This window comes from Rhineura floridana, chromosome 1 (genome assembly GCF_030035675.1).
Source record: "Rhineura floridana isolate rRhiFlo1 chromosome 1, rRhiFlo1.hap2, whole genome shotgun sequence".
Lineage (NCBI taxonomy): Eukaryota > Metazoa > Chordata > Lepidosauria > Squamata > Rhineuridae > Rhineura > Rhineura floridana.
In genome coordinates, this window is record NC_084480.1 from 45259323 (window position 1) to 45276317 (window position 16995).

General features: G+C 38.9%; 1 protein-coding gene across 1 annotated transcript in view; it reads right to left on the reverse strand.

The window, feature by feature from the left end:
• Positions 1–222: 222 nt before the first annotated feature.
• The window catches only part of JMY (junction mediating and regulatory protein, p53 cofactor), a 90544-nt gene continuing 73771 nt past the window's right edge, over positions 223–16995 (reverse strand). Inside the window, exons 8-11 of the mRNA XM_061619898.1 lie at positions 15267–15362; positions 12879–13407; positions 11154–11459; positions 223–7591 (exon numbers count right to left, since the gene is read on the reverse strand). Coding sequence (XP_061475882.1) covers positions 11155–11459; positions 12879–13407; positions 15267–15362 — 930 coding nt within the window. The 3' untranslated portion in view covers positions 223–7591; position 11154. The remainder of the gene's footprint in view (positions 7592–11153; positions 11460–12878; positions 13408–15266; positions 15363–16995) is intronic.

The following is a 16995-nucleotide window of genomic DNA, read 5'->3' on the forward strand; positions in this document are numbered from 1 at the left end:
TGCCATGAAAAAAACATTTTGAAAGTTCAATCCAAGAGTGTACAGAAAGATGATAGAGCCTGCTTATGCATAACATAACCACACAATATTGCACCGGCACTTCTGTTTTAGAGAACTGAGTTGCACAAGTCCTTTAAATGAAAGTGCAAGAAAGTGTGTTCAAATAAATATCTTTTAATAAAGAAAACAAAGGAACAACTTTTAAGCACCAAAATTTTTAAGAATGTTGTTACATTGCATGTACAAGAGACAAGTCATTCAGGATTTTGGGTACAGGTTTGAATTTCAAAGCCATGATAGTAAAAAACATGAAGTGTGAAGCAATACAATAAAGTTGCAGAAAGGCAAAAGAGAAAAAAAGCAAAAGGGCAAACAGTTAAAACTTAGTTTTCAGAATATTGCTAAGAATGCTCATTTAGTTTAGGCTTCATGAGTAATACTTTGGAACACTGAGCATTATAAAGGTATTGCAAGGTTGCTGCAGCATTTTACATACGCAATGTCCATTTACAAATGTCCATTAAATACAATTGTGTTAAAGGAGTTTAGCACAGTGTGCTCATTTTTAGTCATTTTGCACTAAGTGAACAGTGAATCAGTTTTCCTTTTGAGTGTTGAGCTTTTGAAAGATGAAGTGTTCCATTAATGTTTAACAAGCTTTACCCATGCAACATAATCAACAGCCTTCTACATTTCAGCAAACGCATTAACACACCTCTGACTCCTGGCAACTCATAAAATGACAAATAAATATCAAGTAGGCTGAGGCCACAGTAAAACGGTGGACCAAGTTAAGCTGTGACAATGGGAGCTCCATAATTGGAATACCAGTTTTTTTAAAAAAGGTCAAAGCAATCATTGTATTGGGGCCATGGCACTGTTTTGTTTTTTAACCCATTCCTTATCGTTTTTCTTTTTAAATCCCCCCTTTGAAATTGCCATTTACTCCATTGGGGGAACATTCAGTTTTGGGGGGAATTGAAATCAGCAGCAGGGAGAGCACAGCATAGTCCAGCTCCTATTTGGGGATCCCTGTGGACTGCTGGTATTTCTACATACATACATACATATATATATATATAAACAAACATACATATATATATAAACAAACATATGGACAACATTACAAAAGGGGAGGGGTGACTGGGACAATAGAGTGGGGGGAAACTTTGGGTGATCTCTAATCATACTCAGAGTAAGTCCACTGATTTCAGTGTGCCTTTTTTGAGTATGACGTAGGAGCGTATCACTTCATATAAGAAGTAATTTATAAAATAAAGCATTTCCCATAAGTCATGATTGATACTAAGGAACCAAACCATAATAATAAAAATGCCACATTTGCTGTTGACATTTATGGCAAGTAGACAACAGCATAAGCAAATGGCAATAGTCTGTAACCACAATGCTTAGTTTACAAAACCTGAAGATTACATTACCACCGTTTTAAAGTGAAAAACACACCCTCTAAGGGCACATCTATAACTGAAATTCTTGCAGTATTGATTTGTTCTCATTTGTAAGTTTGAGAACTCATCTTTGCATTTCAGTGTTGGATGTCATGATCACTCTTTCCCTTGTGAAGGCTGTGTTACAATCACCAACCAATCATGCAGGGGCACAGTGGCATTGCAGGGAACAGAGGCACTAGTCAGGGATGCTGTTAAATTACAACTCTCATAATCCCCAACCATTGTCCATCCCTGCTGGAGCTGATGGAGGTTGTACAGCAATGTCTAGAGGGTCACAGGTTAGCCATCCCTCTACTATGTGCACACGCCCAGCTGTGCTCATGCTAGTTCAGCCACATGTCCTCCACAACACTTAATGCTCTGTGAAGCCACCCAATAATACAAGTTTGGACCTGTTCAGGGATTATACCCAATGTGAGACCAGACTGACATGTGCCTTACTTGACCCCCCTCATCACAGGAGGGTGTTACTGACCATGGATCCAGTGACTTTTTAGCTGGGCTTCCAGTTATTGTTTGTACTAGCCAATGAGTCTATCCCTTTTTTGAATGTACTTGCAAGAGTTTGTTTAGTTTTACATGGGATGAGCAGTGGGTGCATCCTAACCCATGTCACTGCTGCTGATTCCAAGTGCAAGATGCTGGCTGGTACATTTTGAAAGAGAGTCTGTGACTGGTCCAGATGTAATACTAAACCATGGTTTAGCCAATGTCAAGTGAGCAAGCCTGCTCAAGGCTCACCTCAAATACTCAGCTCTACCCCTTATCCACTGCAGCAAGAAGACTGGAAGCATTTCCTTCCTGGTTTTAATTAATCAGAATTTATTGTTACATTTGAACCTGAAACTGACTAGTTTTAGTTATGGTTATTGAATGAGCCAGAGTTTAATCTTGGCTTGTTTCAATAAACTATCCTTTAACACTAACCACATTTGTTCTGCTTCAGACTTAACAATAAATGGTGGTTAGTATAAACCAAAAAGTGGATATGCAAGAGTGTAAGCCCAAGGCTGACCCAGCTCATTTTTATAACATTACACTATGGTTTAGTGTTACTGCAACGAAATCAGACTTATTTATATGTTTAAAACTGTTTTGAAATGATATTCAGGCAGGAAAGTGTTATTAGAATGTTAGTAGGTGCAGATGATGGCTGACAGGTGTGAGGGGGTGTGAGCGAGAAATCCAAGAGGAGTTTTAGAGAGAAAAACCACTGGGATTCGACAGATAGGATTAGGGATCAAGAAGAGAACATTGAGTTAGAAGGGCTGAGGTTTTGGGGGAAGGATTTCATTGGAATTAGTGGGGTAGGATAGGAACAACAACTTTTTCATTTATTATTACCTTTTAACATCATCTATATAATAAAGTTTGTTTGTTTGATTCAAAATCCCATGTGTCAGCTTGGTCAAGAGGGCTACCACACGAAGCTCCTATTCCCTTCCTATACCAATTTTACAGACTGATTATCCCAGTGGTCATCTTTTGGGGGAAAAGGTGGTGGGACTGAAGCTTGAGGTACAGAGGGCATATCTGAGCAAAACTGAGGTGGACTTCCTGGGGATTTCCTGATCCAGGTGTTTGGGAAATAGGATGTGGTAATTCCAGAGACACGTCACAGTTATATTTGAACTGGCACATGATTGCTTTGTTACTTCTATGGTGGAACATACTAAAGGCTTTCTCTGTTGTTAGCTAGAATTTATTTATAATTGCCACTGGTGCTTGTGGTTCTGTATAGCCCTCTTCAGACATTCTGGTGAAACATAAACAAGCGAACACACATGCCAGCCCTGTCCCCTCTGCTCCAGCTCCTTGCATGCTTAGCATAAAGGAATGAAGGAAACTTCAAAGTACTGAGAAGTCTCCCTGCGATCAGGAGCCCAATCTCGCTCACGAGGGGGTCCTATACACGTTCAGTTGAACTTTCTTAGAGCCCCCCTTCAGACCTTCCCACTCAACATGGCAAGACTGAGTGTGGAGCAGGTATGTCTTGCTCATGTGGGGATATTGGAGGTGGGCCTAGCACACACATCTCTGGCCCACTACACTTTTGCCCTCACGTGTTCAGGCTGAATGTCTTAAGAGAGCTTCTGTTTTATCTGCAATTCATGATGGGGAGGGACCGTTCTAGTCTTCTCCTCACTCTGGGTATAAAGCCAGGAAGAAGGTATTTTCTGAATTGGACTTTTAATCATTTTTGTCATCAGAATTAGTGTGAACACCCGTATTAATAGATAATAGAATTCTAAGCATGCAGGCCTAGACAGTTCATAGAAAAGATTTAACAGGTTTTTGTTTGTTGTTGCTATTGTCTTAAACAACAGAAAAGGCTGTGCAAAATATTAGATAACAGCTTGCAAAAGATATTGATGTAATGTTCACCATGGCCCAAATTAGATTTTAATGACATAAGGTTTTATGTAGCAATATATACTTTGTTGGAAGCTTTAAAATTAGTTACAGGATAAAACCAGCTAGTGCTGTATTTTTCAAACAATTACACAGTAATAAAATAATGTGCTTTTCTCTATTAAAGAACACTTAGCCCCAATCCAGGGAACTGCAAGAACACAAAAAAGCTATGCAGCTGCTGCTATAACATGGAGTGATCAAAGCTGTCAGAAAAGCAGGACACCATATTGAATCTGGATATTCCCTTCCACGGTGGTTGGCGCTGCAATCTGTTTCCAGGATCAGACTGCTGATAGATTGGGGTCAATATTGATAGCACACTACTATCAGCTCTAGTAGCTTTTAAAAGTTCTATATGCTCTCAATAAGGCACACCCATCTCTTTCAACAAGCATCTCTTGCACATCCTTTCAATAAGCCTATGTGCTTGTTAACAATTCGCCAACACTAGATTTAGCTTGCTTCATGCTTTTGAAATCATGATGACTAACACGGGTAACCAAATTATAAAAGCATTACAGTGAAAATAAATACGCTCATAAATCCAAATAGGTTTAATTTATGATTCGCTCTTTTAAAATCAGTTCAAATAAAAATAAAAATGTTGACAATCAGTGAAAGTTTTCTCTTTTGACTGGACTGCATTGCAAAGATGCAGATGATTCTCTGAAGACAGCATCTACATAAAACATAGCTTCAGGACAAAACTCATTTGGTGAACTAGATTCACTTATACCTCTGCAACATATAATTTAGTGCTGTTAATTTGTTTTTGTGGTTACCAATATTATGATATAAGCTGTTCTATTTTGAAAAGCTTTACAAGCAAATGTTTGAAACAAGAAGCAAAACTATCTATACTAAAGAATATTAAAGTCACTATACAAATAAAGCAAGCAATTAAAATTAAAGACTCATGGGATTGTTACGTACACTATGAAATCACTTTAACAAATGTTGCTGTTCCCCTTCAACATAATTTGTTTTTCTAGGGAAAGTAGAACATCTCAGCACATTGGACCCCCTGCTGCAAATTTGCCACGTCACACCATTCATCACCACCTGGCATTTATTGTTCCTTGAGAAAGTCTACCACCAATTTCAGGAGCATCTAGGTATATCTGGAATACACAAAGTTTCTTGACATATAGTATGCATTATGGAAAAGAAATTGAGAACAGTGGCTACAGTTGGAATCGTGCTCAGTCTACAGCATAAAAATACGGATTGCATTTTTTCATGCACACTTGTCAGCTGCATAGATTTAGGTGTGAATGCCTTTTCAAGTAGCATTCACCAAGATCTTTTCTTAAATGCCTATATATTTGCAAAGTCTGTTGTGAGAAATGCACCAGATTAGAGCACTCTCAGTTTGCAGCCTCGTGCAATGGCTTCAAGGAGTAAAAATAATTGCTATTAGTGGACAAGGTCCTGACATAACAAATTTGTGTAAAATGCTGTCCAGGCACTACTGGCAGCCACATCAATCTCTTCTTCCTAACAGATGATGAAGGAATATGATGCTATGAATAAGCCATTTTTACAGACTCAAGCCAGTTTCTGAATTTTGCAATAGTTACACTGTCAGACATAGTTTTTCTTAAACCATGCAGTTTTCAAGACAAAGATTTCATCTGTACAATCATTGGGAGCTTCATAACCTCTTCACATGAATTCAAAATTTCTAGATGCAAAACAGTGTAAGCGCAAGGAGTGTTACTCCTAATTTTCAATAGGGATTTTGTTAATGTCTTATGTGAACTGTTCAGTGAAATGTGTTGCTTGAAGCTCCTGATGCAACTGATTGTGCAAAACTTTACATGATCCATGTCAGCCTAATTTTCAGAAGTTCATGTTTTGTACTATGACTAAAAATTCATACAATGTATTATATCATGGAAATTTGGGTGCGGGTGACTAAACAACAAAGACATATCAACCACATACATGACGGGTTTACGCTAGAGGTTAACAGATACATTTTGCAGCGATTTAATTATTGCCACTGAACCCTGCATTACCTGGGATTATAACCACACACTGTATAATGCAATTTTGGTTAATATACAGTAACTTGTAAAGAAAACTTGGGTTGTCTGTTTTTCAGGAAATTAATATTCAATCCATAATACATCTGATGTTATTTGTTTCCCAACAGAAGGTGTTCCCATATTAACTAAACTCATGCTATTCTCAAGCTTATCTTCGGGAAAGGACAGCATTTCAGACTATATAAGGCAATAAGCTTTAGAATGGAAGGTGTCCCATTAAAATATTTGGCATTTTTGTCATTGACCAAGGTGGTCATTGTTGCAGACCCAAATATTTCCAAGAGGTGAACTGTACTGTTAAATAATGTATCATCAAGTGTTCTGGGTACTTTTAAGTATTTTTAAAAGGAAAAAAGCAAGATGTTTAACCTCTTACTATGAAACGTGGGTGGAATTACTAATTGCATTCCATCCAATATACAAAGTTCATGGAATCTGCTTATAACAGGGCTGTGAATAAGTATAGTAAATCACTTTAAAATGGATTTTTCCTAATATAAGAGATCATTATACATTATTTAAAATAAGAAGCGGGGCAAGCTCAAGATTTTCCTTTAAGTAGAGATTTTCATCAAGAGAGAGTTTTACTAAGGGTAAGATTAGTCCTGGTGCAGAAATACTATTCAGCACTCTGTTATTATAAAACTAGCTGCCTGCAGCTATTAGTCATGCTGTTTGGGAGTATGTTGCTTTACATATTCACTCTACTGAAGGTTGTGCCTCATTTAGACCATTATACAACCAGGGTTAAAAAGGAAGTACGTTTTCAAATAAGCAGGCTGATACATAGTTCAAATATGTGTAACAATGAATGGAAATAAGAATACTGGGGGGGGGAATTGTAACTTCCAAAACTTAAAAGTAAAATCTTATTTCAGTTTTGCATTCTCCTTAAATAAAGGTTTCTTAGAAAAATCAAAGAACAGTCAAAACTAATAGACAAAAATAATTTTAAGTATTCTCATTACAAAATATTGCTTCTATAAATAATTTTTTATGTAACTTCATTATAACTCAGCCCTGCAATTAAAATGTTACTATTTATAAGAGCACGGGACAGTCTAATTTAAAAATATAAGATGTACACAGTATACATGGCCTTCTAGAGGGTTCTGCTATATGCCATTTTAAATGTACTATGCTGTAAACAATACATTTTCAAACAAACTTGTATTTTGTACTATGAACAGTTAAGAAATGCATTATATCTCTGAAATCCACCTTCTGCACGAAAAATACAGTGATAAATAAAGATTTTTATGAGAATTCCTGCTGTTGTATAAGAAGTTGATGTTTGTTTATTAAACAGTGAAGTCTTCAGTGAACCAAAGACCAGATTTCATACATGTCCTGGTAACTTATGACAGGAAGAAGCTTTACTGCAACTGGTGCTAATTTAGTGTTTCACACAAATGTAAAAAATGAGTGAAGAACTAGAAATATCTTGAAAGGTTCATTCTCCTCAGTGATACACAAAATACACATCGAAATAAAGAATCTTCTACCATAACTTTAAAAAATGTATTCCAGCTCTTCAGCACACATCTATTGTTTGTCAGATGATGCCCTTCCCAGACAGAAGGTGATGATCAAACTGTTGACTATACACATTCAAAAGTGAAAGGAAAGCATATTCTGGAGGATCATCTGCACCTGTTTAAACAAACAAACAGACAGCTGAAATTTGCTATTTAAATCAAATTCTATTATTTTAGCGTCTGCATCAAAATGTGCTTGGTTTGAAAGCACCTGTTCATCCTTAGCTTTCCTATAGGCATCTCTGAGTCTGTGCAAATCAGATTCATTTTTAGTTTGCTTTTTATAATACCAGAAAAGTAGGCTGCCATGCAGCTAGGAATCAGGGAATTAATGCTTCGCAGCTGAAAATAACTTTTCCCTCCAGTTTACAGTATGCTGTTTGATCACAATGAAGAACTTGAAGTTTAAAATAACTACAGCATATAAGTGACAGAAGTTCCATAAACTTGTTTATAATAGATTATTCAGCCCTACAGTGAAATAAATCATTCCAATGCCCCATCAACTTATTTATGCGTGGCACTGCCTTGAGACATTGATTCAAGGACAGAAGCTACAACTCAAAAGAAACATTTTCAAATGTATATCCCATGCGCCATGAGAAAGGATAGGCAGGTGCCCCAGGGACCATAGGATAGAATGGATCTGGTCTCCGACACGAGACAGGGTTGGAGCCTCCATCCTCTCCCCTGCCACCTTGTCTGATGCCCTGGCCCAATTAACATCAGAGCTCCAATGTCAGTAATGTCATATTGAGACATGTCCAAATGTTCCACAGCTGTCCCATCCTCCTGACCTGTCCCCAAACTGGGGAGATTCTTAGTCACACCCCTGAGTATGACTAAATCCTTTAGCATTCCCTCCCACTGTTTCCAGAGGAAGGGAAAATGTCAGAATTAAAAAATTTAAAACTATAGCAGGAAACAGATGGTTGAGAACAAGAGCATTCCTCTTCTACCCTGCTGGCTCAAACCTTTCTATTAAACCACCACCATCACCTTAGGGTTCCCCTAAGATCCACTAGATTGAGTGAAATTTTAATACCAGATTGGTGGAAGATGTATTTTTTAAAAGACCATAAACAGACTTGTAATTTTTACGGATGTTACCTGGTGTTTTAGTTAATTTACAATGTTTGCATGTGTCCAAAAATACTTTATTTTTAGATAATGCATAAGTAGGCATCATCATATAAAATACATTCCTATTTATGAGAAAATAGGAAATGCCTTTTAAAATAGGAAAAGTGTTGATGGCAAGCACTATGTAGATGTGTTTTAATGTTTTGTTTTAAAAAATCCAATTAATCAGGTGCACTTTTTTTAGTCAAACCTTTTGAATTGATAAAATATTGCAACCCTACTAATTTTAGAAACTAGACATTTAACAGTAGCAAACATTAAAGTACCAATATACTCAATAAACTTAAAAATACCTAAATATAGGCGGTAAGGCTTCAGTACCCATTAAAGTGGATTCCAATGTAAAAACACAAACTAACCAAAACCTGAGAATATAAAGTTCCACAGCTCACACAGTATTGGTTTTTGCATGTGTGCCAAAGGGTTGTGCTGGGATGACTGAAATTGCTGCAACTGCAATAGACAGTTGTTTCAACACACACAGCTCCATGAACAGGGGTGGTGTGGTGTCTCCCAGCTGCTACTGCTACAAGGTAGGTTTTTCCAACCTCCTTGTCACTAATGTAGGGTAGGAATGGGAGCTGTTACATTCAGTTACAATAGCAGACAGTTGTACTGAGGAACTGGTCCAGAGCCTCTGAGTTGAGAGGTGCTCGGGGACGGTAGGGGATGAGTTGCCCAGTTCCCCTCATTGCTAAATTGGGAGTGGGGGAATAACAAGATAGTTCACTCACTGCTGCCATTTCTCAGCTCTGCTGTCACTGAAGCTTTCCACACCCACCCACACCCCTGCTAAATCTGGAGCTGGAGCTGGCTCTACAGGCCATATTCTATGAAAGGGTGATCTAGTTCAAGATAAAACAAAAGGGCAATCAGTAGAAAAGAGAGAGAGAAAGAGTGGGGGCTTACATCTCCCCAATTGTTCTTTAATATAATGTGCCTTGGCTTCCCAAATTGCCTGCTTGGAATACTGATTCTAGGGGAACCTTTCCTTCTCTGCTCCCAACAAGGGAGTATGTAAAACTCACAGTGCTGATAATCTGTTTTACTAGTGTGCATATGAAGACATAGGGAAGAGCCATAGCCCAGTGGTAGAACACCTGCAGCATCAGCATCAATTGCCCATCATTAACCAGCAGGTCCCAGGGCGGGTTCCATTTTCAATCCCCAGCAATTCCAGTTAAACAAATACTAGAGCTGGGGAAAATCTCCTTTCTGAGAACCTGAAAAGCTGCTACTAGTCTAAGTATACAATACTGGGCTAGGGATTCACTGTAAGATGCTGTCTTAAGTTCAACTATTGAACATGAACATATGTGGATGGGGCAACACTGGTAACTTTAATTTATGTATACTTTACTTTTTACAGAGATTTTTCACGGCAGACTGATTTACAGAGTAAATGAGTAATTTCATCCTTTGAATAGGCTACAGTATTAAAGTGATTTTCCCTTTACTGGAAAACTTGCTCTGAGACTCTGGAAGTGACCTTCATTTTGATTAAATATATTGCAATTAGTTATTGGCATGCTAATTCATATATTAGTTCAGCAGGGGCACCTCTATCAAATTGATAACAACCGTGATGAGAACAAATCTTACATTCCATTAATGCAACATATGTTTCAACCTGCAACCCAGAAATCAGATTAAGATTTTCACACAATTTCTCACTGAAACTTAACCCATCAATGATCATCTTTCCTATTTGTTCCTGCTGCTAATTCAAATAGTCAATATTTGCATGGAAATATCCCCTTCCCAAGCTTCCCAAGTATCCTGAAATGTCAAAGAACAGAGGCTATAAATGGGAAGCAGCCAATCAAATATACTATGCAGAAGGTTTTATTTGTATTAAAATATTGCCTAAATGTTTTGTTCAAAAAAAGTACTAGTATTAATATATTCCAAAATTCCCTATCAGAAACCTAGTTTAGATATTTTGGAAGAATTAGGAAAGAATAAAGTGTGCATCTCTCACGTGCAATTATGATAGTGGAATATAATGCCCCCAGCTAGCCAGAAAAATGACCCAGAAAAACCTCTGAATTAGGATGGAACTCCCAGTCAAGGACTAGAAAGGAGGCCTGTCTATACATTCACACAACTCTAGAAGTACTAGCTAAGACACACTTTGGTAAAGATGGAAGCGGCATCAGCATTAGTTTGAGTCAGCAAGAAATAAGGAATATATATCTTTCCACCACATTCTAACAAGGTGATCTTCATGAAAGTACCATGTGAGAAGTTCCAACTATCTTTTCTCATATGCATTTCCCTTTTATCCTGGGAAGCCTTCATCTTTTGTTAACGGACATGGTTCTGGGATTTCCTGTATGTACTAAAATCCCTCCCTCTCTATGCACAGAAAAGTTCTACTCAGTAGTGTGTTAATATGCAAACAGTTGCTAGAACTTGAAAAAACAGTAAAAATCCTCTTATTTCTGAAAATTATTTTGGATAAAGCCGTTCTGTATTTTAATCTAAAACTATGAACGAAAAGATGAAACAGATACAAAGATGAAATATTACACCTTAATTTTCCCAGTCTGTGCAAGGCAGGTTCTCTTCTTCATCTTCAGACTCTGGTGAGGCTTCCTTAATTCGTCGTAGTGCTTCGTGTATACTGCGTGTTAAAGGGTCATCAGGTAGAATTGTGAATGATTCTCTCATAATGTCCTTTTGCACTTTCTTCAGTTTCACACCTTTTCTTATCTGTGCCAAGATGTTATTGCTGTCATCTTCATCAGGGAAAGGTGGGAGGTTTCTCTGCTCAACTTTCCTTAAGTGGAAGCTACCACGTTTCAAGGAAGCCAATACTTCATCCATTGGGGAACTCACTGCAGAAAATCAGAGTTCGGTAAGCGTAATTTTACATATTGCAATTTCCAACATTTCATATTCCTCGATTTGAAATTTTAACAAGAAGTGCAACAGAGAGAGAGAAAGAGAGAGAGACTTTTCAGTATTACCATTGTTAATTGCTTTATTCCAAGCATGACAGGAAAACTTGTTTGATTCCAGCCTACTGTTAACTGGCGAGTTTTAACTTTCAAATCATTAATATTGGGTGATATCCAATGTTCTGTGAGCAAATTCCCCCTTTCTCTCTTCTCTTCCCCCTTGCAGCCTCACTCCCACTATGTATTTCAGAACTCCATTTATGAAATGCTTCTTGGCCCTCAGTCATCAAGCTCACAAGGAAGAGGATCAAAAGGAGGATGCAGTTCAAAAGATCACATGAAGCTATCAGATCAGAGATAATCCCACACCTGTTTTCTATGCTTCTCACCAACTCTCTGCTAAGTATCAAGTTCAGATTTCTATGTTAGAGAAATGCAGTTTGGGGGGGGGGGAGAGAGAGAGACCTCTTAAAATTCTGTAATGAATCATATGTATCTGAGCCAAGCCAAGCCCTCTACATAGCCTTCCCTTTGTGCGCAAGGAGCATAACCATATCAGAACACTCCTATTCTGCCTTCCCACACATGCATTCTTACATGTAGGGCAGGGGCTGGACTATACTCTTAATTTTTAAGATCCACTATAACAAGCTTACTCTTTTCATTTGAAACAACAGATCTTCTAAGCCAGACCACTTTCTCCTGGTAGAGGTGTGGGCATCCTGTTCTTAACATGAAAGTTCTGTGCTTAAAAAACAAACTTCTGGGATTTGTAGAAATAAGCATACTTTTATTTTGTATAGTTTATTCATCTGACAATCATGGAACTGAGCAAAGATATGCGGGGGACTGCAATTCTGCACTCAGGATATTGAAAATGTTGACTATTAATTAAAATATTTCTATGTCAACTTTCAATATTGCTGATAAACCAGATATAAAAAATACAGATAAAATGAAACCATCATCAGAATTCTCAAACGTTTTCATTAATTCCATTAACTGTAATCCAGAGAGCTACTTTAGGTGTGACAACTGTGTTTAAAAAAGCAGACACTGCCACTCCCCCAAGCAATATCACAAATCTTTCTGAAAGACCCCTGAGTTTCAAACATATTTGGGGGAAATTCTGTTCAAGAAACACAAGAGCTCTCTTTGAAATATGGAACAAGAAATTCTTTGGATCCTGGCCTTTATTTATTTATTTATTTATTTTTATTATTTGATTTATATCCCATCCTTCCTCCCAGCAGGAGCTCAGGGCGCCACAATTTTATTACTCAAAGTAACAGAAGAACAAACTATCACCATTTTCCCCTTCTCATTTAATCACATTCAACAGACATGAAGAGTTACCTCTTCTCTTCTGCAAGCCTTCTATATCGCCTGTCTTCTTTAGTTTCTTCTTGGCACTGACTAACTGGCTGCTATCAAAGAAATGAGCTGAGGGTGCCACAGTGGTCAATAGGACTGGCTTCTCCATGCTATATTGTTTAACAGGGCTACTGCTTTTCTCAGAGCACCAAGTAGATTCTTCCTTGGTGGGCAGAGGTGGTGGCGGTGGTGGTGGCAGAGGGGCAGGAAGTGGTGTCTCATTAACTATATTAGGAGGAAGTTCATTACTGATGAGAGCCGGAAGAGAAGTAATTTGAGAAAATGTAGAGATAACACCACAGGGAGGTAAAGTATCTTCAAATTGTCCTAAGCTCCTAGGCTCCTGGATTTGTAAAGGTGTTACTTTTTCTTGCCCCATCTCATCAGTCTGTGTAGTTACTGGTAGAAATAGAGGATGATCAGTGCATGAGGTTGAACTGGCTGTACTTTTTCTTCTTGCATGGGCCAGTCGAAGTCTGGTTGATTTGAGTATTACCTGCCCAGGGTGGTGCTTAGGAGAAACAAATGAGTTAAAAATGAGACAAGCATTAATAGCACTTCTAGACCCAGACATTCTGTTTTATTTTCTGTTTTGATATAAAAGGTTACAATAGTAAAGCAATTATGTGGAAGGTTTCAACTGAAATGTACTTTCTATTCTGTAGAACGAGCATAATTTGCAACAATGGTGAATTTGTTCTATCCTTCCACATTCTCACAACTACCTTGGTGACTAACAGTGCAAACCTAACCATGTTTACTCAGAAGTAAGTCCAACTGCATTCAATGGGGCTTACTCCCAGATAAGTGGGGTTAGGATTTCAGTCCAAGAGATTGATTACTTCTAGCCTTAACTGCTCACAGACAATCATGATTCAACCCTAGCATAACTGCCAGATTAACTTGTAAATTAATAAACATAATAAATATGGGGAATTGATCCATATAGAGCAATCCTATGCATATCTACTCAGATGTAAATTCCAGTGGGTTCCATGGGGCTTATTCCCAGGTAAGCGTGTATAGGACTGCAGCCTTTATGCTGCCCTCACATTTCAAAGCCTGTTTTAAGAAACTTGAGGGCTAGAAATTTATCTCTTTCAACAAAAGCTGAGATTGTATATATGACAGAGAGATATACACAAAGGCACTTCAGGGGCTATATTAAGCATATAACTAAACTGAAACATCCATCATGTATGACTTAAGTAAAATTCTCCTAAGAATAATTCCAATGTTGCTATCTATTTTCTTGTGAATATGAATATGTAGTTTATTTAATAACTGATAAGGGTTGCTTCACACATTATGTAGTAACAATATGTATTTGTCACTATGCGTACAGACAACAGGAAACCATAACTAATCCATGCTCTCCAGAACAAGTACTTGTGTCAAAACTGCTATTATTGATGTAGAATTATGTATAACTAAAAATGTAAGCCCTGAATCAGTCATGCTGCAGTTCACAGCCCAACAGCCAGATGGCACTGCAACCTATAGGTTGATGACCTGTGCAATGGAGAGTGAGAGAGCAGGAAGCGCTGGCTGCTGGCCTAGGCAACAAAACCTCACCAAATTGGGTAGCTTGGCAACCCATGTGGGGTGGGGGAGGTAGCCTGGAGACCCACAGGTGTGTGTGGGGGAGAGGAGCCTGGAGACCTGCAGGGGGTGGGGGAGAGGAGTCTGGAGACCCACATGGGGTGTGAGGGGAGGAGCTTAGAGACTTCTTTGGGATGGTGGGGAGGAGCTTGGAGACCGAGGAGGAGGAGCTAGGAGATCCATGTGGAGTGGGAAAGGAGGAGCTTGAAGACCCGTGTGGGGTGTTAGAAGGAGTTTGGAGACCCATTTGGGGTATGGTGGGAGTTTGCCAACATCTCAGGGTGTGAGGTGGGAGCTTAGTGACCTGTTTGGGGTGCGGGGAGAAGCTTGGAGACCCATATGGGTTGGGGAGAGGAGCTTGGGAGAGGAGGACGAGAGTGCCCCAGTGAGAGGAAGAGCAACAGCAAGGCCTGCATGTTGGTGACCCATTGGGGGGGGAGGGGAAGAAAGAAGCTTCACAAACCATTTGGGGGGATGGAGGAGAAGAAGCATCAACACGCACCAACACCTTGAGGCACTGGGGGTATTGTGAGGGGGAGAGTTGGTGAGTGGAGCAGGTTGCCTGAAGGTTGCTTGGGACCGAGTGAGTGTGTGTCTGTGCGCACATTTATTTGGAGGTGCCTGTTTTTGGGGGTGCCTGTGTGTGTGTTTGACAGTGCTGGGGATGAGGTGGAGTTGGTCCACAAAATGCGCAGAGGCAACACCCTGTATACATATACAAATGTAATATATGAAGCATCTGTAGAATGTCTACCTTCTTCCACTTACTTGTTTAAATGTTCGAAGTCTGTCCAGTGTTTTCTGTCGTTCCTGACTAACCCATGAGCTTTTTCTTTCTTCTTCAGCTTGCATCTGTTCCCTCTTCTAAGAATAAAAAAAGAGATAAAGATAAGACGAGGTGGAGACAGCAGCTAATGAAGGAAGAATATGGATGCAATAACTTTAATTCACTACTGCTTTCTTCCCCATGGCCCAACGAACCATAAGCTAGACTTATTCTTTGCCCATTACTCTTTGAAATGGCAGGAGCCCTTACGAAAAGTCAGGACAGGGGTGAAAAAGACTGCAGAAATAGGAGGCTGCTGATGGAGTATTGCCCCCATATCCACTAGATCTGTTTGAAAGAATAGGAACACAGAAAGAGTTTGAATAACTAAGAGCTGAAGATGCAGGTAGAAAATACTGTAGAGGGGGCATATAAAATTATATAGAGTTAGGGGTGGGCAATGAGGTGGCCAAAGCTCCAAAAGGGCCTCTCCAAACGAAGGGAATGGATGGCAAAATGGCGAATGCAATTCAATGTACGTAAGTGTAAAGTGATGCATGTTGGGGCAAAACCCCTTAATTTCACATATATGCTCATGGGATTGAACTAGCAGTGACTGACCAGGAACGAGATCTTGGTGGTAGTGGATAGCTCGATGAAGATGTTGACCCAGTGTGTGGCAGCTGTGAAAAAGGCAAATTCCATGCTAGGGATCATTAGAGAGGTATTATAATGATGTCATACAAATCTATGGTGCAACCACATTTGGAATGCTGTGTACAGTTCTGGTCCTCCCACCTCAAAAAGGTTTTTGTAGAATTGGAAAAAGTTCAGAAAAGGGCAACCAAAATGACCAAGGGGATGGAGCCACTCCCCTATGAGGAAAGGTTGCAGCATTTGGGACTCAAAAAGTTGAGTAAGAGAAAGTGGAGAGAAAAATGTTTTCCTCCCTCTCTCATAACATTAGAACTCATGGATATCCAATGAAGCTTAACATTGGAAGATTCAGGACAGACAAAAGAAAGTACTATTTCACACAGCGCATAGTGTGGAATTTGCTTCCGAAGCAGGCAGTGATGGCCACCAACTTGGATGGCTTTAAAAGAGGATTAGACAAATACATGGGACTATGCATGATCAGAGACAGTATGCTTCTGAATAGGAACTGATGGAAACCACAGGAAGAGAAAGTGCTCTTGCGCTCATGGTCTGCTTGTGGGCTTCCCATAGGCATCTGGTTGGCTACTGTGAAAACAGGATGCTGGACTAAATGGGCCACTGGCCTGATCCAGCAGACTCTTCTTATGTGGAAAGAGCAGCCAGAACTAGGAGTAGTGTCTGAAGTTGAAACAGGAGAATAAAAAGGGTTTGGTAGCTACTTTTTATGCTCTTCCAAATTATTTAAATCCAAAACTTAGTTTTAGCACTTTTGTTCCAAATATCTATTCAACTTTTTATTTTTAAAAATGAAATTTTAAAAAGTATCTGCACCACATCTAATAGATGTTCACTTCCAACTCTTCTTATAAGCTAACCAAAAATTCATATTACAGTCAGCATAGATTTTTTGAATTCCACAACGTTAAATTGAAAATACCCCCCATGCTATTCTGATGCTTCCCATAAGCTCATTTCAAAACAAAACCTTACAAAACGTATAGTCCTGAACTCAGAAACGCTTGCTTAACCACCCTCTAAATTTTCATGGCGATATACAAAATAGAGAGAATT